Raw genomic sequence first — 25,311 nt, forward strand, 5'->3', positions numbered from 1 at the left:
TCTGTTTCCAAAATGAAATCTTTCTGCTCGTCCTGAACAATAAGTGTCGCCACTGCAAACATGTATTCAGATCTTAATATTCTGAAATTTTGAATCTTTTGAGGTTATTTCCACGTCAATATGGAATAAGAGCCATCTGGGTTATACACTCTGCTTTACTCTGTGGATTCATTATGGACCCTCTGGATCGGTCTAGTGGTGAACTCATCATCGCAAATCAACTGATTTCGAAGTCGAGAGTTCTAAGGTACAAATCCTAATAAAAGCAGTATAAAGAAATATTTTTTAAAGTCATTTTCTTTTTAAATTGTTGATTCTCTACTCTACATTATCGTGAGGTATTTAATACATTTTTTGTAGTTTTTTACCTCGAATAACGCTGAGGATCGTTTATTATTTGTAAAGAGGGTATTATTTTATTACCGATTACGAAATGTATACCGTAGAAAGAAAACATAAATCGGAAATTATTTAAAAGAATATTATGATGAAAAGGGATTTAAAAAAGTGACACGGAAAATCAATCTGAAGTCATAATAATAAAACGCAAAGAATATTATTTTTAAAAATGAATAACCCTTAGGAATTAATCAGATCCGTATTATTTGTTATTGATATAAAATTTCTGTCCGACAGATTATTTTATAGTACAGATTATACTTAAATTCTATTTTTAATGTACGATATGTATTTTATTATATATAAATCTTCCAACTAGACTATCTTTACAACGCATACCGGTAAATGTATATGTCTTTAATATACACAAATATTATATATATATTTCTATGTGTGTGTGCGCGCGCGCGCTTTCGCGCGTTCAAGTAATTCCGTTTGAATAGAATAAAAATAGGATTCATATGTATGCAACAAACATCATCTAAGAAAGGAAAACCACTATGGTTCGCTTCAAATTAGATTCCCCGATGTCATTTACAAGCTCCTTTCTTTCGTCTACTGTCTGTCGGCTTCATTTTGTTGGCCGTGACGCTCATTCATCCTCAACAGAAAAGTAATTTAGTTGCTACGACTTCGATGTCAATGCGATTTAACAGAACACATACACAGACACACTCATATATCAGATTAGCTTTTCTATTTGTGTTTTTAATGAATAAGCCTAATTAAAGTTTTGTTATTTAACATTATTTTGAAAAAATCTAACGACTGAGGAAAAGTATAAAACTTTTGGAAGCTTTGTTACATCATTTGTGCTATTATGAGAAATGCATTTCTGAATGCAATTAGGTAAGTTAGAGTACTGTTAATTATTTTGTAACGAATATTTACAAAGGGGGCGCTAGTTAAAGAGTTTGAAATTAAAATTCTACTAATTTAAATATTATGTCGTTCTGAAATATCGTGAAAATGATTCAGATGTTATTCTTTCTCAATTTAAAAGGGTTATTCACAATTTCTCTTTATCGGTGTAACCTGTAGCGCTGAAATATATTTTGGAATGTTATAGCTATAAAAAAAGTCACCTGTCTTTTTTTTATACGATAATATTAAAATTTATAGGAAAACAAATTACTTTAGTTGAATATGTTGCTATGTTGGTTTTATAGAGGTAGTAGATAAGTTATTTGCGTAACAGGTGTACTTTTTTTTAAAAAACCGACGATGATTTTGCGGAAAATTTATTTTAATATTTTCAGTACATTTGATAAAATATAAGTTGCATTAAAATTAAATTTATCCGGTTTTAGGTACAACCGGTTAATAACTTTGAGATTTCCAAAAATACTGCGTAACTCGTTTAAATGTTCAATTTCTTTAAACAAAAAGTAGTTCCAATCGTTCCAGTGCTTCCTTCGTATACCTCCAAGGAAAGTCCATAATTATGACTGCGTTTCAAGTATTGTATTCTTTTATACTGATTTTGATAAATTAATTTAATTTAAATCTTTCTGATCGCTGACCTATATTACTAATATAATTATTTTAAGTTGTGGTCATCAGGCTTAGCTAGTTAACAAAAAAGAGAGTCCGACCGCAAATCGATCCGTAGGGCATACCGTATACCGAGAATGCACTGGTATTTCGGATCCTGATATTTCCAGAATGAAAAATCTAGCAGGGTCAGATCTGCACTCACAATACCGATAAGAGGGAAGAAAAAATCAAGAATAAAGAAAAGCGGAAGACGGTAAAAGTAGATGATCCACTGATCTAGGTAGATCGATATAGAACTAGAAGAGGTATTATGTATCAAATTTTTAACGTTTTTTTTATTATTAAAATTTATTTAAACTGTTGCTTGATTTTATTTTATTATGCTATTGAAAGAACTATTAAGAAATTAGGTTATTTATAGAGCTGCCGCGTAAAAAAGTTTCTTATTTTGCAAATTTGCCAGTGAATTTTTACTTGATAAACCTTTTTTTATTAACATTATTTTTTTTATTAACCGAACAAGACTTAGTCAAGTGGTATACCGAATTTTCAACATTACATAATTATTTTATCAATTCAAATTGTTGTAAGGAACTTTTATTTTTTATTTTGACCTAATCAGTGAAAATTTGATAATTTATAATATTACCATGATTTTCTTTTTACTGTTCAACCACTGGAAGGGACATTTATAAAAAATGACAAGAAATGACAATAGGAACGGAAACGGAACGTAAAACGGAAACTGAATTGTGAATACCAATTATGCAGCTGTTCCGATACATTAGCGGTCGTGTAAAATGGACAAGTAACGGACTTAAAGAGTTGAAGACATATTAACTTTAAAACAGATTCAGCGTTGTGAACGATTCCCGAAAAGTAATAAAAATTGTAATACATAATCAAATGATATTAATACATTAATATTAATACGAATTATACGTAAGTTTTGATTAACTAAACAAAGGTGAATCCTTTTTAATTACGGGGTGTAAATAGTCAAGGATTTTATTACGGTTTAAATGGCGAGTTTGAATATTCTCAGCGTGGTTTTTAGAAATGCGTAATGCTGGAGTGGTAAGTAAAGAACTAAAAGGTTTAGTTCAGTAAAAAGAGACCGATAAATGAGTGTATTAAGGAAATAATTAAGGGTCATCGACTTTTTTATTTAATGTGTTTAGTTTTACTCACTTATTAAGATCCTGAAGTGTCTCAACGAATAGGGTGATCTACAGAGGATTGGAAAGGGAGAAAGGGGGTAAAATGAGACTTTTTTACATCCCTTAAAAACTACTGATTTAAAATAAATGTTATAAGACCTTTTAAGATCGTTGGACGATTTTTATTTTTCAATATAAAAAATAAAACTACAATATGTAAATAAATAAACAGACCCTTTTAATCATGAATTAGGCGAGGATAAGCGTTTAATGTTGCTATAAAAGAAATCTGTTACAAAATGATTTTTAATAAATTAAAATTTCTTAAAGGCTGTAACATATCAGTCCCCTATCATTATTCAACAGTTAAATTTCTCAATTACTTAAATTTTCTTTCTTACGGACATATTTTTTTAACTTTGTTTCGCAAAAACTAATTTTCTGAGCGATTTCCGGGCTGCCACTGACTTCTCTGGTCTTCTCATATTTATAATAACTCACATGCTCTTTTATTCCAGCTTTAATTGAGTTAGACATTTGGGTTTAGAAGCTTATAAACTAGCTTTAACATCTTTGGATTGGAAGCGCCTAAAATTACAGCGATTTTTTTGTATTTTTTTACTTTTATTCATAATTGGGTGTTACAAATACTAGTTTTGTAGTGTCTTTTTGTGTATTACTTATTTGTCAATTAATATTACCATTATTTCTTTTTTTAAATTTATTTATGTATTTGCTCAGTATCTATTCATCGCGATTGTTGATGGAGGTGGCCAGTTTTAGAGTTTAAGAAAAAATTACAAAGCTTTTTTTTGGATTTATTTCAATAATCGATTAGAATTGGACTTTATTTGTATTTAATATGGTTTTATTTGTAGGTTGGTACAGATAAGAAAATTCCCGTTTTATGAGTAATTTTTCAATGTATTTATTAAATTTATTCTGAAAAAATTGCTAAATAAAGTATAATTTTACATTAAAATGAAGGTATTAAAATTTTATGTCGTTGGATGAATTAAAATTTTACTTTTCAAAATTTTAATTCGAAATTCATTATTTTAAGAAATTGACCTCGGAAACTAAAATATAATATTTGCATTCGATCAAATATAAACATAAACAATTCTATTGACCTTGATTAACAATTTTTTAAAACAACCTTTAACCTCAAAACTGAAAGTGCTAAATAAATAATAGCACTCGTATCTTCAAAATTGTTATACAGATTAAATACTTACTTTTTATGAAAGTTTTACTGATAATAATATTTTTCACGCTCGATAAACGGATTAGGGATTAATTTTTCGAACATAATTACCAATGTCAAAATGAACTAATACGTAACAATAGATACAAAAAAAAGTTTTATATTTTTTAAATTTAATATTTATTAAATTTTTAAGCGCGTTACTTACAAAATATATTTCGATTTTTGCTTAAACGGTACAAAAATTAATTTATAATTATCATTATCTAAGGAAAAAAGCTCTTTTAGTACATAGTTCCCACAAATAGTCGATATTAAAAGTTTTATTTGAAACGAGTGTATCGACAAAACATTCTTATGTGAAAGTCGTATTTCATTACTATCATTGATCTATGACAAAGGATTCCCCAAAGATAAATTTTTATACGGTAGGCAACAACTGGGAAAATATGTTTTACAAACGTATACTAAGACAAACTCTAAACAAACAACAACAAAGAGAGAAGTATAAAACTACACTTACGCACTCTAGTGAAGTGAAAGGAGAGTTGTTGAAGGGTGGAAATATAAAAGAGATATATTCTGAGCCGTTGAATAACTCGGCGAGATAAAATCGATATATCATCAACAACATTATTTTGATACATCGACGACAATCCGAGATCAGTGAATATATTAGTGTTTATTTAATAATTTAATAATTTTGATTAAAAAAAAAAACCGATATTTTACAAGTTTTGGATAGACTGTTTACTGTTTACGGTATTTGCCATCGACTCGACTTAAATATATAGCACACTAAGTATTATATATTTAAGGAAACAAAAAACTTCTCGGAGGGGCACAAAGATCTCTATTATCATTTTAATTAACATATTTAATATTGAAATCACCTTACAAATGCATTAATCTCATACAAAGTAGTATTATGCATCTATCGATTTTAAAAAATAAAAAAAAATAAAAACCGACACCTGGAAGGAGATATCTAACATAAAAGGATTCAAAATTATCTCCTTACAAAGTCCCTTTTGTGATTCAAAACAATACAGAAAACCTCTCTGATTCATGTAAGGCCTACATGAAAAACGAAATTAGATACACGTAAAAATTGTAAATTAAACTCATTTGATGTACAAAAATGGAGGAAAATCTTTTTCAGAGAAGAAACGCACACATATAATTGTTTCATTCCTCAGTTGATGCGGATTTTTTTAATTACTTTGTTTGTAAACTCGTTATCGCTGTCCTTAACAAGGTTTGAACTACTTTTATCACAAAAGGTTTTCAATCTTTCTGTTACATATCATACAGAGCAAGTATATATAAATCCCCTAGTCTAGAAAGGTTAATCTTCCGAGCCCCAGAATCTGAATTTCTTATAAAACGAAATATTATGAAAGAAATTTCTTAGTAATATTTAAGCAAAAACAAAAATTCGTGTTCATTTAATCTATATCTTTTATGAAATATAAGGAATGTATAAATAAAATTTCAATTCATTCTGATTGCCGGTTCAATAATAATCATAGTCAAAACAAAATTATTGAGTTTTATTTTAAACAAAAACTTACATTTTGATAAATTTCTTTTAACTTTTTAATGAATCAATATACCTTGAAATTAAAAAAAAAATGATACAAAATACCAATTTACTGTCATATTAATGCATTTTAATCGACAGATATCCTTAGATAATTCTTTAATAATTCTGCATTATCTGATATACCTTTCTTTTTCATAGATAACCGTACTACAAATTAGATTGGTTATCTGTAGTTTTAATATTCTGTAAAATGATATTGTATTTAATATGACTTTTATAGATTATAGGAACATAGGTATCGGGGATTTTCAAATATTATACTTTCAAATTTGGATACCACTTCAGAGATTCTATTTGCCTTTGAGCGTACTGAGAGACGCAAAATAATATAAACTTAAATTTTACCCAATTTTAATAAAATATTTTTAAGCATTAAAAAATCTAAAAAAATTTCAAGTACATGTATAAAGTACAGTGCGATCGATTTTTTTTAAAAATATCCTAATTTCTTACTATTAGATGAGGAAGTGGAAATTAAGCCAACTCTGAATTTCTTAGGTCACACGATTGTAACTAGAAAAAGAAATTATCTTCATATAACTGAAAACAGTTTACTAGACAAGCAACTGATGAAATAAGATTGGTATTTGTTTGTAGGAAATAAAAAAAATAATTTTCTTTAATTGAAATCTTTTAATTTTGATAAATTCTTATAATCAAGATTGAAGTCACATAATATGTCAACGATATAAACAAGAAATAACGAATTAGAGTCAAACTTACTGTCATTTGACAGAGGTGTATTATCAAAGTTTATATTAATCGTATCTAAAAGTAAAAAAAAAACAAACTAGATTTTTATTTTGATCACTAATCAGCCTTCATTAGGTGTAGGTGAATAAATAAACATCATTACAATAAATAATACATTTAAAAGATATCTCAACGCGTTACAAAAGGAATTTCTACTTGGGTTTATAAAATGTAAATAAAAAAAAAACATTAACTAAAGAATCATAAATTTTCAACCGACAGATCAATCTAAATTTTATAAATACGAGGTTTACAATTACTTATTTCTAAAGTTCTTTTAGTTATTCCTGCAGCCATTTTCTGATGGTTTTACTTTTGAAGTAAGTTACTGAAAATGTTGACTTTATAAATTTGTTTCGGTTTGACAATCAAATCGGTTTGACGATTACTTTACAATTTAAAATCAGCATCTTATATACGCGTATAAGTGCGAAAGTTTGTGGCGGTTCTGTTCGTTTGTAACAGCATCATGCGAGAACAAACCGACCGATTTATTTCAAATTTCCAGAATACATTTGTATTACCCGGGAGAAGGTTTTAAGCCGTAGATCAGGCCATAGATCACCCCTTGGGGTGAAATTGTGATTTTTTCCTCTTGGATGACGACCTAATACCGTTTTTGATTTATTTTTTCGACATAAAAATAATACACTATGCGTTTTATAACATATCCGATTTTCAGCTCTCTACTTTGACTCCTTTACGAGATACAGAGTATTTCTAGGGTAGTGGAAAGGAGAACCAAAAGGGATATGTTCGTCTATAGCATGAGCTTTTATTTCAAAAACGAGGGAAACTTTTGATGAAAGAGAGCTTTTCTGACTTTAGTTGTTATTTATCAATATTATTCTCATATCCATGAGGATAACCAACACAGCGGGGGTCTCCTGGCTTATAAAAAAGCACCCTTCCCGTCTTATAAAAAAATAATAGTTTTTATTCCTATCTTTATAAATGAAGCGATGAAAAAATGATACCATATAGGTTTAAAAATGTTAAGTCAACGAAGTGAAAAATTATACACTTTAAATTACTTAAAGTTACGATACGGCTGACAGTTGAAAAGAGCAAATAGTTTTAGATATTTATTTTTTTAAGCGGTTCTTGAGGGTTTATTCTTTTCCTATTTTAAATGAAAATATTTTTTAAAAATTGATAGGAAAGAATAATGAAGAGGCGAAATAAAGCTCCTATAATGTGACGAGTCTTTAAATTTAAAGTTGAAGTTTATATGAGTCCATAGCATCGACAGGTTCCGCGAACCCTTGAGTAAAGGCTTCGTCTTACATAATTGGTGCGATGATGTGATTTTAAAGAAAGTATAAAATCGTATAAAATGTAACATTTTCATTCTTATTTTTCTTTTTTCGTATAAATCTATGTGACTGCAATCTGGACTCTATCTCAACGTTGATCATATCTTCAGATACGGTAAGTAATCTAGCTGTTTGTAAATTTAGGAGGACAGAAACCTTTTTTTTTCTGCACGCAAGATTTCTTCTTGGTTAAGAGACTACATATTTTTCATAAGGTCATCGTTTTTAAGTATTTTAAATTGATAGACCCAAAGTATTTCGGTATTCTGTAGCATTTATAGTACTTTAATAATAAACTATAATGCTATGAGTCCAAGACACTGATAAACTAATTCATTACTTCACACTATCTGTCCCGACCTTTTTTACGGTAGTAAAGCGTTAAACGGTGCAACGTTAAATGGACAATAGTCGGATTCTCATTCTCGGAGAGTAATAATTTTCATTAAGTAGTATACTTGTCATTTATACTACAAGTCCCTGATGCGTTATTTGAAGAACCTGGCTTTCGGTAGGCTCGGTACATAACTTAAAATTTTATTTAGATCATTGAAAAAGGTCACGGGACGGTATTTCAGTTAACAATTTAACATCCTTATTATTCTTAAGAACATCTATACAATTTTTATTTGGGGGGGGGGAGTCGTGTCTCATGTCATGTACTCTATAACGGTTTGATTATGTACCTAATATATAAACCAAAGTTACAAATAACCTCAATTTTTTATCATTTCTCTTAAAAGATAGATTAAATATAGAGTCGGTGTATTAAAAATGTTTAATTTGCAATAAAATAAAAACAAGTTAGAAAGTTTATAGTTTTTTTTTTACTAATCTGATATCGATGTACTTTTAACTGCAGCTAACCAGAATTATATGACTACGTAACTTGTTACTCTACAAGTCATTTCTATTCCCAATCAGCCGCTGTCACAGATTATTTATAGCCATCTTATCAGCATATTACATGATCCGTATACTATATAAATATTCGCTGTCTACAATAAAAATGGTTGAAAGTGATAGCCGTCCTATTTTTACTTCCTCGTACGAAGTAAAGGAAGTATTGTAATCGCGAAAAATTTCGGTCTTCAGATTTCAATGGAAATATCCATTTTGACCATCCCTGAATCTATTTTGACTAATTTCGACGTGACATCTGTACGTACTTACGTATGTACTTAATTTACATTGTAGCTTGAATCAGTACAAATGGGTTTGGGTTTTAATGAAATTGTATGCTCTAGATCAACGTCTTCTGCAGCAGATAAAATGTGAAGAATGCGCCACCGGTTACTATGCTGAATAATAAATTATATAATTACCACTGAAATATCCGTCGCAAATAAAATTTTCACATATAATTTAGAAGCGAGTCGTCTATAATTTTTATTCTTTATTATCTTTCGTCAAAACGCTTGAGTTTAACAAATATAAAAATTTCTTCACCTCAAATTCAACTCAAGAACACATAGAATATCATACAAAGAAAGAGCGTCTAAAATTAGTTTATTAGAAATGAACATTTTATTAAAAATGCTCGCAATAAACTAGGAATTAGATAATTGGGAGCATTTGTATGTCAATTAAGATGCAGAAACTTCATCGGTGAATAAAGGTAACGGAATTTTTAATTGCCGTTTTAATTTATTAAAAATGATTTTGTGAAAATTTACTATCATAAGAACATTAAACGGTTACCGGAACACTTAAATTTTGTTTATTAGTGATAGGGTATCCGACTGATTGGTTTGAGGACAATCAATCGGATTGACGTCAGTCAATCGGATTGACGTACGCATATAACATATATTTTTATTTTTTTAATATCTTGTTTAAGGAGGATGCATTAGTATGTGATGGACGATCTGAGTTTGGATTTCAGTGGGTTTTAGGCTAGCGAGATTGAATAAAAACAGTTTTGTTTGCTAAAAGAACTCTGTAATCTATCCAGATAAAAACAGCTTGTGAGTTAACCTGCAACCTGGCCAACATTTAAGGATGATTCTATTCAAATCCGTTCAGTTGATCGAGTAACACATACCGATTGATTTTCTGATTTGTTCGTCTTGAAGCATTATAAAACTGCATATTAGTATATTATAAAACTAAATTTGTGTAGTATTTAAGTTTTTCTATTAAGATATCACAGTAAAATAAAAATAGTTGATTTATTATTACAGAAATATGGTGATAAATAAGTTTTTGGTGTTATTTTCTTTTAATATAAAGTTTTATACTTAAAAGAAAATGTTACTTGTTACGCGATAACGAGAGTTTGTGGAGTTTAATAGGGTTACATTTGTTTTAGTTAGCGGCATCGACTTCCATGAATATATTACAACTTAAATTTTATTTTAGCTGTTAGACGTTTTTTAGTCTGTACGTGATGAATGCTTGTTAATTTTTAAGTAAATATTATATTCTACTAATATTTTATTTAGAAAAAAACAATATGTATTTTCCTATTATAAATGAAAATGATGGAGGTAATTTGTTGTTTCACAACAAAAAGTGTTACGTTAAATTATTGCTTTCACCAGCGTTTCTCAACCTGGAGGTAGCGAAATTGTCATAAACTTTACGCGTAAACAATAATGGAATCATTTTATTAAAAAACCGTATTTATTTTAAACATTTTACTTAGGTTTATAAGTACACATGTAAAGAAAATAAAACAATGGGGTGGTTGCGTTGTTTTTCATTTAAAAATTTCTCCATACGTGGATCTATGTTAAAAATACACAAAAGGAAATTGTTTTCAAGTGATAAACGATGATTCCTATATGTAGTTTTTACCGCAACAAAAAACTAAAAACCATTTTTACAGAGGTAAGATGTGGCAAAAGGGATTAATATTTTCACTAGTTCTGCGACTAAATTTCCATATTATCTTCGACGAGCAAGCCAAAACATATTTAAATCTTCAGATGTGAAACGTTTTATCGGCAGACATTTCGATGAGGCGGTCGTGAATCTCAACCGGTAACTTAGCAGCTGCAACAACGTTTTCACTAAATGGATTCAGTACGCATCTCTTCGAGAAATCATTTTTATCTTCCGGGAAATACTCCACCGACTGAATTTTTAGCTCACGCAAATGCATCTTCATGCTATCCAAACTGCGGTAAATAATACAGTCTTCTTTATCCAAACTTTTCTGAATATAAGCGTAAGCGAGTGAAAAATATCAAAATTTTTTGCTTTGAAGGAGAATAACCCAGACATCGAGCTTCTTAATGAAAGCGTGAACTTTGTCTGACATTAATAAAATGTTTTTATCACAATCTTGTGAATTCACATACATCAAATAAGTAAGCCAACAGCAACATATCTTCATTATTTTGTAAAAAAAATTGACAATGGCGTTTGTTTATCCTGAAAAAATATTATTATTAATTCATCTTCCAATTCCAATAACCGGGTTAACACTTAACCCCGCGATAACTTTCTACTTCTGTATGGAAAAGAGACTGTTTTCTTTTTGCCCATTTAATCGCATAATTTAGCAAACAACTTATTCTGCAACGATTGAATTTTAAAAAAATTAAACATTTTCACAGTTTAACAAACAATTTGTTTGAAATTTTCCGGCATATTTTTATGTGGCAAGAGGATGTCTGTAATGGAAGCAGTGCGTCCATTCCGTCCTTGATATAAGACGATCTTTTAATTTTTTCAAAAATTCACTGTCCTTTCCTGTTATCGCCTTTGTATCATCACTACATACTGCAATACATTTTGCCCGATCTATGTTATAGTTTTTCATTAAAAAAAATCAGGAAGACTGTTCTGTTGCGTGACCAGGTCTTAATTTGTAAAACAATATTCTTTGATAGATCTCCCCCTATCGCATTTTCATCTCACAAAACATATGAACTGAATATTTGTTGATTCATCAACTTGAATACTAAAACATTTACTTGGACTCGCTTGTTGAAATATCTGATTGCAAACATCAGCAGCCGCGCCTTGATACTGCGTGGCTAGAAAGGGTAATTTTTTCTAATTTTTGCACGTTCGACACTGATCATATCAACTGCAGCAGGTAATATATGGTTTTCTGCGATTATATGCGATTTGGACATCTTAGCTACTCTTAACGCTACGAGATAAGCTATTTCAAGTGTACTTTTATCCGTATTGCTTTATTTACAAATAGAAGCTTGTTGATTGGTCAAAGTATGTGATATTCTTTAGAAAAAGTTTAAGATATGCTTTTATGATTCAGATGTTTAGTTTCCTAAGTGTCGAATTAATTTTGATAGCTTCATGATTTCATCTAGGACTTGAAAGCAAGCGACGCATTGTGACTTTCCATCCAATGAGGTCAAACTATAATCTAAGTAACTGTCATTTTACAATCTTGTCTTTTTAATCGATTCACTGGATGTAGATGGCTCACTTAGTTTTTTCACAAATTTATCCATTTAGCATAAGAATCTAATTGAAAAACCATACCATTTGACCTCTTACTAAAAAACGAAAACCTCAATTATTATTATTTTCTTCATTAAAACTACACTTTTACAAACTTAAATAAAGGGACCAGACGCACGCTTCGCGTTCAAAATTAACTGACGTTTTGCAATCCCTTACACTTCTTTTATACTGCTGAGAGCCCGATGTGTTCAAACATATATTATGCATTTTCGGACATGACGCTCTCACAGCGAATGTTACGCAAGCAGAATAAACTACAAGGAGGTCGTACACATCAAGTTGGAAAGTAAATCGCTCATGTTTGTTCACTTCATACGTACATGTTTATACCCGTTGCTATCAACGCAGCTAAATATTTTTAAACAGATTTCATTAGTTTGTTAGTTTGAAGGGGTTGCGAATTATTCATTATATCATTTTCTTAGATTTTGGGGATCGTGGATCTAAAAACGTTGAAAATCACTGCTTTACACTATATATCTCGGTATTTTTTACAGCTGTTACGAATATAAAACATCTTAGATATAAGCGATAACAATAAGATTTGCTTTCACAAAGATCCTAGCACCGAACAGAATATCACCTGCATTGTGGTAAGCTGGGCATGATGATTACATGACAGTATATTAATCTCATTAAAGTCGGCTACAGTAAAGCTAATTCATTCCGATTTTTTCTTTTAGTAAGGCTGACACGATATGATTGTTATTCTTGAGTATGGCTATGCCTTTTTCGGGAGGCGACTGCTCAGGTTGTGTACAAACGGTTATGATACTTACACAATAACAAACGGGATCAAGGAAAAATAATTCTTCGCAATTTAATTCTTTTGCCTGATATACAGATCGAATGGAAAAATCATATTTAACGAGTTAATACAATTCCTTCAAAATCTATGTAATACGAACACCGATAAGTAAGCATAAATAATAGAGTTGATATTTCTATTGCCCCGTTAAATCTGTCGTAATAACTTCCCTGAACGCTGCGCTCGATTTGTTCTGATGAAAAAATATTTGTACTTACACTTGAAATTAATTAATTAACAGAGTCACCTTTACTTAGCGTTTGAAATTTACTGCTAGCTTCGTTAACGGCCTGTGTGTATTTTGAAGGGAACGATGATACGCTTTTTCATCGTCTTGTACAATCTGGACTTACTTCTTTGTAGATCGCGATATGAATATTATAATGAATGCTACTGCTGATGCTACAAAATACTATATAACATTACTATCACGATATCAATATATAGCAGAATACTGATCGCTATAAAGACATGTTAATCTGTCCAAAAATTTACGGTAAACTTATGGCTTTCAGGAAGAAACTACTATAGCACACTTAGGGCATTTGACCGTGGCTGCTGTGAATTAAAAAATTATTCTGTGATATTTATTTTTCAGGATTTTCTTGAGAGCGGCTTAAAAGTTGTTTACACCACGAAACCGGTCGCAGTGAATGATTTTAAAAGACACAAAATGAAGAGGCTGAAAACATTCCATCAGGAATCGCGAATATGTTGAGCTTCCGAAATCGATTCCACATAACTTTTAAGTACACCTAATAATTATTGCTCAATATAAAATTCATTTATATATATATATATTGTTCGAACAATTAAAATTTAATTTGTAAAAACGCGACGTCTGTATTTCATTTTTAAGCCGTTAGATGTTTGTTTTTCAACACCGTATAACAAGAAATTGATATTAGAACTAATACTGTGAGATTTTCTTGAGCGTAAAATTACAGATTAGTAAGATACAAATAGACTAGTAAGGGCCATATAAAATAAGGTTGGTACAAGCTAAGAGAAAGAACTAATTCAAACGAGAACGCTGCAAGCATCAAACAGATTTGGTAGTTAAACAAAAATTATTAATAAAAAACGAAGTGATTCACGGCAACAAAATATGAACAGTCGGAAAGTAAAAAAGATACAAAGAATGAACTTTAAAAAATAATAAAACAGAATACTATCACAAATTAGATGGGTTGTTAACAGTGAATTAGAGAAGAGAGAAGAAGGATTCCGCGGATAAAAACGAAAATCCCTTAATCGTTTAGTTAGAGATATTAAGCTCCTAGCAAAGGTTAATTTGGTTACAGAAGACGAAGTTAACTTTAAAAAAGTGTTAAAATGTTTATACATTACAACATTTCATTTATAATAAGTAGTTTCAATTTCAAATAGTTTCATTTAAAACATCAAATAGTTTAAGACAAAACAAAATTAAAAATCTTTGACCGATAATGTTAGCAGTTGAAAGTTCTTCGAAACTTTCAACTTTCGAAACTTTCAACTTTCGAAACTTCGAAAACCAGCTTTTAACTAAAACTGGTTTTAGTTAACAGCTGTTTTTATTTTATGAACAGTTAGTTTTTTCGTATGTTTTGTAAAAATTGTTTACTTTATTAATTATTATGATTATTTTATACTCGTATTTTGTTTTATCTATATTAAGAGTTCAGTCGTTTTATTTCTAAAATGTATTAATTCTTAATATTTACTGATGTTGATGGTAACGGTTTAAAAACCCGAATGCCTCGCTGTATTTTTGTTTTTTCTAGAAAGGCAATAAAGTTTAATAATAAATTCATAAGATAACAATCAATAATTCATAAAAAATAAAAGAATAGTCTTACAAAACGTAGTGATATCCAAAAAAAAAAATATACAATGAAATTGTAAACCGTACGTAAGAGTCTCGCAGATATCATTTCTTCCGCTGAACAAACAAAAATTTCTGTAATATAAATAAAACTGTTTTTAACAAAATGATACTGATATAAAAAACGGTAAAATACTACATTTCTATTATCAAAATTTGTTTATCAATTTAGAATTAAGTTTAAAAAATACATGTTAAATATATGTAATATACAATAATAGATAATAAATAATGTTTAAGCGTTCCATATAATAAGCAAAAATCAGAAAACCTTGTTACAAAACTCTTACTGGCTCGATTTCATTTATTAAACAACAAATACTTATAAGAAATGTATTATTTCTGTAAATGTGATATGGATTACTTATAAATGAAATCGGGCCGGTAACAGTTTCGTTACTGCCTTTTTACTGCCTTTTTAGAAAAAAACAAAAATACATTTTTTGATTTTACAGCCAATTTTTTTTTTTTGTTGATAGTCATATCATTCATTTCATGCCATATATTTTTCCTTTTTATTAAAACTAGTTTAATGATCTTCACGAATCGTAGATCCGTGATGTAATATTGCACTTATTACTTCGTAAGTGTACCCTTGATTTTTATCGTATCCGTGGACACACTTTTTATATTGTTGTTAGCTGTCCCGGCAATGCTTCGTTATTGCTAGACTTGAGTATATATATATATATATATATATATATATACTCTATATATATATATATAGATTAAATGAACACAAATGAAAGTTTGATAAAACATTAAATAACTGAACATTACGGAACATCACAAAATTTAACCATTTCCTTCGTCCCTCTTTGCCCTTCCCCTTTTCACCTCTTTCTCTCTTTCCCTTCTTCCCTTTATCGCAAAAATATTTCTTTTCACGTAACTAATTTATATTCTGAATATGAGCCAATTCGGATCATAAATGCAATTTTTCGAAATATTTCAACCCCAGCGCCACCTAGCGGGTCCATTTTTAAAAAAAATTATTTTTACGTAATTAGTGTGTTATGAATATGAAAAAAATCGGACCATAAATACAATTTTTCGAAATATCTCGATACCAGCGCCACCTAGCAGGTCTATTTTTGCAAAAATATTTCTTTTCATGTAACTAATATATATTCTGAATATGAGTCAAACGGAACCATAAATATAATTTTTGGAAATATCTCCACCCCAGCGCCACCTAACGGGTACAAACTAATTCAGAAACCTTCGTGGGCGTGCGCACAACTCACAAAATTTTCATAGCGATGGTATAATGGTATAGGAACGCATACGGGACAAACAAACAAACATTCATTTATATATACAAAATTAAATCAATTAGTTCAAATAGTTCTAATTGTAGAATAAAAACTTCTCCGATCGAATTTATTTCTGTTTTATTTATTAATTTTTCAATAAAACCAATATAATCTCTTGTAAAGTAATACTTTTATTTTTTTTTTTTAAAGAAGGGATGGAAATTAAAAAAATTGTTTCATCTTCAGTACTTTCATTTACATAAGAGCATTTACTATTAAAACCAGCTGTAGTATATTTTCTTTTAAATTTTATTATTTAAAGTACATTGTCAAGTTTTTTTACGATACCAAGTACTATCAAGCACTGCTATCTAGCGGCCCGATTCGTAAAGTCACCTTAAAAAAAATGACATATTTGAGTCCCACGGTTCATAAAATGGAAAAAAAAACGTTGTCTAACAAAATTACATATATTTTTGAAAGTATTCTATATTACAAATCTAACTGAACTGAAATATAATGTTTTCATGCTTATTTTTTAATTTTTTTTCTCATTTTCATTTCACTTTTAGGTAAGTTCGTGTTTAGAACTGTAAGCATAGTTCGTTGACTTCGCCGTCCGTCCAGCTCTGCGGACTCTTACCGTTCAAGTTCTAACGAATTTTAGGTAAAAATATATACTTTTCTAGAGATGATTTACCGTAGGGAATCTTATATTTAAAAATCCATAAAAATATACGTGCGCATCAGTGTAAATTAAAGGAAGAACACATTACCGGGAATAAAAAAATTCTTTTTTTATACATTAAAATTAAATCTTGTTTTAAATTTACTGTTTCAAATTTACTATCGGGTATTCGCTTCTGAGCTTCAGTTAACTTGTTAAATAGTTCTTGATGATTTTTGAATCGTTACGTTTGTAATAAATTTAATCAATATTCGGCTGTAATATTTAATTTCGTTTGTAATTTTAGTCGAAAAACTGAGTTATTTGTTAAACATACACGACGCATTTCTCAAGAAAAGTTTTAGATCTTCGTTATCCTACTCGAGAAATATAATATTAATTCCATTTTAACCGGTACAAGGTTTATAGATTTACATTTTACATAAAATATTAGCGACAAGTTTTACTTACTCCGCATTCGTTTCAGGAGTCGGCAAATCCCCGATCGTTGTCAGCGTCAGCGTGGACCAATAAAGAGATCCAAGATATTTTCTCGTTAACGTGGCGTAGTCGCCTGGTCTGTACGGATACACCCAATCGCCTTGGAACCCTTCAGCTTCCGAAAGTAGAAAATAAAAACATCCAAACCAGTGAGCTAGTATCAGTAATATGTGTATTAGATTCATTACTCTCCATAAATTTGGATACACTGTTCTTGATTCGACCATGTAGTAATAAATGTACACACGATATACCTGTAAAAAAAAAATATATATATGGTAAAAAATTACAATAATTCTCCATGCTATAATATATGATTTATTATATGATATTGTTATTATTATTATTATTTTTTAGTATACTACAAACTTTTTAAAGTTTGGTTCTGACTTTTAACAAAGGCAGAACTGGTCTTCTGCGTTGTTGCGTTGTCTACCGCCTCCTTCAACCCCTAAAATTCTATACATCGATTACCGATAATCTATAATGTTTCAAGCAGCAAGCAAACAGCTAAATAGGCAATGTAGACTCGCTTAAACGTAACGGCGACAAAAATCTGCCTTTAGTCTAATAAAAAACGCGATTGGACAAAGTAGCGCGAAGACGTGTTGCTATGAAAACAAGTACAGTGTTACATGGAGTTATAAGCAGAGTATAAGGAGACAGTGAGAACCGACTGAACATTTACTGAACATTTGTCAAGAGATTTGCTACTATCTTACGTATCAAGTTTACAATTATCTGATTAAATATTATCCACAGTAGAGTTTAAGAGTAAATAACTCGAAAACGGACCGTATGATTTGCATAAAATATACATAACGATTTATCCTATGATGTTTTGAAATTATTGATTTACTTTTAAGTCTTTGTAATATCTTATTTCACTGGTTTTCTTTTTCAATTCATCTAAAAAAATGCAGTCCGCTAATAAAACTCTGATTCCAAAGTTCTTAATTAACCCAATTATAACTTGCCCAATCCATAAACAGATAGCTTAAAATTTAAAATATTAATCGCAATTTTATTCTAAATCTATCTTCTCACATTACTGACTTTTATATTTTCCCATGTTATATATTTTTAATAGGATACGAATTTTTTCAAGGTTTGATCAGCCGTGGTAATGCCGTCAGAGTTGAATTCTAAAAAAACAAACTCTAGAATAAATCCAGAGACACTTTAAGTATCTAAAGGGTTTTTAAAGGCAATCAATAAACTTAATACTAATTTTTACGTATATTTTATGAAAATCTAATATTCCTATACATTTATATAAGTTAGAATATATTATTTAGCACATGCAAATACGATTACTGGAATGTATTCCTGAAAATGCAATAATTCTAGAAAATGTTGTTATGTTGAGGCCTTTGTCTTGTATAATTTTTCTTTAGTCTTCTATTCTCATCTTCAGAATTAACATCTAAGTTGCATTAAAGTCTTGCAATCACTTTGTTACAATGAACATGTAATATCAAGTCCCTCTTTAGAACTCACACTGTTAGCATGTACGCATAACATTGTTTATTAAATTCGTATTGGGAAGGTATATAAAAAAAAAGTCTATATACGTTATATATAAATAAAATAAAAAACTTTGTTTTTTTTTTTAAAATAAACTTCGTTAAGGAAAAAACTTAACTATATATATTCGGTAACATCATGTTCGATCGGATAGTTGGCAGTTATCCTACAGGATATCGGTAAATGCCTACTAATATCCTTTTGAATACTTTGAGCAACAGTTCTGCCTACTTGATCACCTACAGCATATCAGTACGGTAATTAAATTTTAGATAATGTTTTTGGATCGTACAGTATCAGTTTTTTATAGGTCAGTTTTTTTATCTTATCGATAACGTTGACGTTTTGTATGTTGCAGAGAGACATTTTATAAGATCTTATTCGCATTCTTATTAAATTTTTCATTACACGAACATGGAAGCCAAGTTTCTAAATACCACGCCTAGCTCGGCTACCGTTACTCGACAGCTAGAACCAAATCTAAAAGGTGATTTCTTAGGAGTCTAGAAATAATCAAAAATATTTTTAAATTTTTGGTAATTTTACAAGTACTTTATTGCGTTAGTCAACCTGCTTACTGAAATGTAAAACTTATATTAATCTTTCATGTAAAAAAAATTCCGAAAAATAGATTAATATTATCTTCTCGATTTACAGTAGATCGGCCGTTTTGAGTATAAGTATGCATTTATAATTTATAATCTTTTTTCTTTTTTCCTAAATATGAATATAATTTTAAAAAATCATAAAAAAAAGAATAAATAAGGTTACAGACCTTATTTATTCTTTTTTTTTTTTTTTTTTAATCAAAATATTAATGACGAGGAATTTACAGAGATCGATTTTATTTTTATGTGGTAAAAATCATACTTTTTTACCTTTTTCGCTTTTAATCATAGTAGTTTAGTATGGATTAACTTACATATATTTCAGTTTTAATAGCTTGATGATCAGCCGATGGGAAACTTTCGATGAAGCAAGCGGATCGTGCTGGACCCGACACATTAAGAGATGTTGTTATTTTGTGTTTTATCTGACTCGATGTTTGTTTTACCTACTCAACATTATGAATTAATAATTCTTTATTTAAAGGTTCAGTAGTTAAAACAAAAAAAAAAAATTTAAATGTTATAATTCTTTGAAATAAAAAAGCGATCTTTTATTTTTACCGAATTTAAGTATTTGAAAAGCCGATTTTTTAAATTATCTTGCTGATTCTAAGCAGTCCATCCATCGTTTCACTGTGTAAAGAGGAATCAATTTTATAAACAAAATCAAAAAATAAAACATAAAAGAAAAAATATTTCTCAGAATATAAATTTTCCAGGGGTATAAAACGATTACTTATAAAAATGCAGTTCCGGGTATTGTAATTTTAATTTGCAATTAAACTTAATTACAACATTCAGGGTATTTTTGCTCAAGTTTGGGAGTCGCTAAGTTAAAATAATGAACTTATTGTCGTTTCTGATAATATAGAGAAGGATCAGATCACGTGGAAAAGGTCCCTAAGCATGACACAATTAACATACTAAAAGTCAAGAGTCTCACTGTCAAAAAAATTTTGAGATATCGAGGTGGATCTAGTAAAATCGCCCTCTTTTAATAGATGTAAATGTGTCGTATTATTTTTCGGTTGTAACTAAAACCTTTCAAAGAAAAGTTGTAGAACGGAAGATTTTACACAAAAAACTTCTAGTAACATTTTCATAAGATTACAAATAAACGGCAGAATGAGATGTTACATCAATACCAAAAACAAAACTCGTGTTTTATATTAAACAATTAAATTTTTTTTGAATTTTTATTTGAAATAATGAAATCGAAGGTTAACATTCAACAAAATACATATTTCTGGTAATTTTACTAAGTTCAGCATAAAAATTTGTTTTTGTTAACTTTTTACATTTATTTATGTAACTATGTTCAGTGTTTTGTGCCCACTGATGTATTTTACAAACATTACGCTCACAAAACTCAGTCAAAAATTAAAATTTACATAAAACTGATATTACCATCTAAAAGCAAATAAATTTTCCTAACTCATGCTATTCTTTAATATTTACTTTCGTAAAATTTTAGTAAGTTATGATTGGTTTTTGTACTTAGTGAAGGTGCCACAATGTATTTTTTTTAATATAATGATTTTAATATTACAAATATTTAAAAAATGGCAAGATATTTTGCTACGAAACTTATTACATTTATAAATAAGCATCTTAAGAATATATTCGCATACTTTTTTAATTTGGATTTTATTTGCAGGCCTTTGATAAACAAATTTGAAAATAGTTTGACCTGACAATATTATACTATATGTTATTCTTTAATCTAGCAAATTTTTTAAAATTTACCAAACGTTTTTCTTTTAGGTATCATTTATCGATGACATTTTAATTCTTTGCATTGTCTATCGTAGATCAAAATTTATAGGTATTTGTTAATCTTGTTTATTTATAATTTGATCGGAATGTGTCCACTTTTTTGTGTAGAAGTTTCCGCTCTACATTATTGACAAGAATGATTTTTTTCTGCAAAATCAATATATAACGTCGACCCACAACTAAAATAGTGAAGAGTAACATTGTTCTTAAATGTTATTTTGTTTATAAACTAATTTCGGAATGGTTATGAGGCTCTCGACTTTTAGTACGTTAACTGAGGCATACTTAGGGACCTTTATCACCTGGTCTGATCGACAGGAAAATTTTGCCTCTGTATTCATGTTTTGAATCTAATGCTCGTATTCTAATATGCATAATGATTTTTATCAATATTAATCGGGTTAAACCGCACTGCGAATAAACATTTCCTGAAAGGTAAGAGACAGATGATTCATCATTATTGTTTATCGAAGTTTAGAAAGATCAGCTGGCAAACGGAATGGGAATGGATTTACTGGATCTACTACGTATGGTCGCGGTACACTGTCCCTTCCACTGCGTTATTAGCTGCACCCACAATACTTCAGACACCTCATTCATAGGTAGAACTATTGCGCATTTATGTATTTACGGTTTGTAAACTTTGATGAATAATACCTAATTTATTCGGATAAACCATCAATATTCTTTAAGATTCCAGCCTATCAAAAAAACATTTGATCCACATCGTGTTAAGAGTAACACAAAAATGTTGAGTTAGAATCTTCATAAAGTGATTTAAAACGTAAATTTATTAAATAGTTCTATTGAACTTGCGTATTTGTCTTTGTGACATACAAAAACGTTTCAGAGTCTAAAACTACACAGTTTTAGTCGGTTTGCAAATACAAAATATTTTGTTCGTGTAGAAAAGAAATATTATTTCAAAATTCTCTTATTTGCATAAATATTTTCTAGCGTTTAATTCCCCCAAAAATTGACTATTTTTTGAAAATATTGTTAGTAGTAAAAACATATATATCATCTAATTACTAACGTATTTGCTATTTCCAAGCTGATATAATCTAAGAATAAATTAGCAATATAGTTTCCTTTTGTTTTGTATATTCTCATACATATTCATATATATTATTCACATGTATTTTCACATCATTATTTTGTTTTCTCTACAGTAAATCATATAAATCATAAAAAAAAAAACTCCTCTTAATTTACAATATGAATAGTGAAAATACAAAACAGGAATTTGTATTCTCAATTAAGAGATGTAAATGGTAAAAATTTGATTTTTTATTTAAATTTTGAATTTCTTTTTCTCTAAAGAAAACTACTTCCCTTTTTAAATAAATTTTTATAACCTGCTTTTTTGAGAGTCCTCACACAGTAAATAATTTCTTGCAGTAAATAAAAATAGATGTCTGTTTAGCTTCGAATATAATTGTATTTACTTAAGACGGTTTTAGATGTCTTTTATACAGTTTACGAGTATTTTGTTCACTTCTTTTAACTTTTATACTGTTCACTGAAGTTAAATTTTCCTTTATTATTAAGATCATTTCCAAAGAAAACAATTCTTGGTAAGTGTTGAATGAAATAACTTAACAGAGGGGGCTGGTTTAATTAGATTAATTATAATCCTAGAGAAGAGCCTCTATCTCTCGGCGTTTCGCGCACTAACTCAGGAAAGGTGTATACATATATACTTCGTGCGTGATACAAAAATGGTGAATTTAGACTTAAATTATTTTTCGCTAAGAATATTTTAACAGGGAACTAAACCGGTTTAATTTTAGGTAGGAAAATTCGATTTAAGGGAAAGGCTTCTTTAGGGTGTTTAAGGTGTTAAATAAAATCTCTTTTTTATACTATTTAACTTAAAATTCGAGAACGATTATTGGAAAGAATTTTAATTAACTTCTACTTATATATTAAAAAGCTTTCGATACTGAAATACACTAACGTAGTATGTAATATCAAAACATTTTTATGCGGGTATAGTGTTCTCAGGCTTTTCTTATTTATTGGGCATTTAGGTGACAAAACGTGTGGCTAAAAGTTTTGAAGAGAACTTTAAAAAAGTTTTCAGTTTTTAGGCAAGACCTCGAATTTCAAAGTATTAAACCTTTTTAGCTTTCAAAGAAAAATCTAGCATGAATTTTCTTTATTTCCTCATTAATTATCATCCCTTATTAGTAATAAGGATGATAACGAAAGAACTATTTTCTAAGTATCTCATCAACGGAAACAACGGCTTTATTTTAACTCTCCTTCATTTTTTATTTTAAATCTCCTGAATTTTTTTTGAAGTGACTGTTTGACGATGTAGTAAAAAACACGCGAGAATATCTCTACTGAAGTAAATATTTGAAATTTAAAATTCCATTTTTAGATGACAGTTTAAAACTGGACTAAAAAATGACGTATTTTTCTTTATTAACTGCTGTAAAGTTTGCGAACAATTTTTGTAATTACATTTTTTTTTCATACTGTCCAGCACGTAATTTATAAAAGATAATTTAAATCGAGCAATTGATCTAAAAATTGTTCAATTGTGCGAGGAAAACGAGAAACGATTAGTTGTTAATTTCTTAATAAGTGATTCTTTTTAGATTTATTTTGCGCGCTTCACACGGACATGAAGTCAATTTAGGCTAAAATAATTTAAAAAATTCCACTCTTCAACAGTTTACGTTTTTAGAAAAGAGATTATTTACATAATGAAGTGAAATTGTTCATGCTAACAAAAAACGCCATTTTGAAGCAAAATAAGACTACCCTCGAAATTTTAAGATGATTTAAAGCATGTTAATAAGCTTCAAACGCATCGGTAAAGATATAACACCGATTATAATAGTAGTCATTAACTGATTGAACTTCTTGTTATCATACAGAAATATAACAGTATAACAAATTCTGCCTAATAATCGTTGAGCTCTCTCCTAATAAAAAAAAAGTTTTACCTAATAAAGTGAAAGCCATTCTTAAGCCTCTGTAACAAATAGCCTTTCATAAAAACACCGATTTATGTAATATCGGACGCAATTAATAAATGGATGTGACCTTTAATTTATTGACTGAGCTGCTTATATCCACTACTAGACTGAGATCAAGAATTATAATTTTCCGTCAGAAAATCAATAAATTCTTTCCGTCTAAGCCCAGGAAACTTATTATTTGGTGTAAAAGACAAGCACGAAACAATTAGGAAAACCTGTTTACAAAAAAGCGTAATTTAATCTGATGTAAAATAATTTATGTATTGTATAAAGGCTACTTAAAATGTTAATAAAATATTGCTCGAATAAACATTATTTGGTAATGAATACAAAAACAAAAGTTAGTAACCCTAAAATGCAAATTCTAAAATTTTCAGGAACATTACTTCTTACTCAAATAATGAAATAAATAACTCGCGCGCTTAACTGTTAATATCTATGTTGCTCCGTTGGTTTCCTTGATTTCTTTTTCGTTTTCAGTAGGCATTTTATTAAAAACTTTACTTCTCCTGTACATCACATTATTTCATTCTTTTAAGAAAAAATTATATTATAAATTACCTTAGCGTAAGGTGAATTTAAAATAAATTTACTCACCGTATATAACTTATGTAAATGCATATTCACTACCTGAATGTTTCGCCGGATACTATTTCTTACCTATTATTAATAAAGGAAGTAAAATTTTTAGAAAAAAGGATGTTAATACGAAAATTGTTAAAAAAACCTCTCATGAAATCTTTTTCTAAATTACAGCCTAGCGAATAAATCAGAAAAAAACCCTTTTATGAAATGGGGGAAATGGGCGAAATGGGGGAGGAACCGCAGCTTGAAATTTGAAAAAAACTTTTGAAATTATATTACCTTAAATATCTGTTTGTGTGGTTTTTTTCACTTGAAATATTTCTTTAAAATGCAGTCTCA

At 29.2% G+C, this 25,311-nt stretch overlaps 1 protein-coding gene and 1 long non-coding RNA gene across 3 annotated transcripts in view; one reads left to right on the forward strand and one right to left on the reverse strand.

Moving 5' to 3' along the window:
- The window catches only part of LOC142323540 (uncharacterized), a 570,462-nt gene that overhangs the window by 142,401 nt on the left and 402,750 nt on the right, over nt 1-25,311 (reverse strand). The window contains exon 5 of the mRNA XM_075363315.1: nt 17,451-17,734. Coding sequence (XP_075219430.1) covers nt 17,451-17,734 — 284 coding nt within the window. The remainder of the gene's footprint in view (nt 1-17,450; nt 17,735-25,311) is intronic.
- Nucleotides 1-25,311, forward strand: part of LOC142323541 (uncharacterized) — a 559,373-nt gene that overhangs the window by 133,332 nt on the left and 400,730 nt on the right. The window lies entirely within an intron of this gene.

Source organism: Lycorma delicatula, chromosome 4 (assembly GCF_047948215.1).
Source record: "Lycorma delicatula isolate Av1 chromosome 4, ASM4794821v1, whole genome shotgun sequence".
In the NCBI taxonomy this organism is placed as follows: Eukaryota; Metazoa; Arthropoda; class Insecta; order Hemiptera; family Fulgoridae; genus Lycorma; species Lycorma delicatula.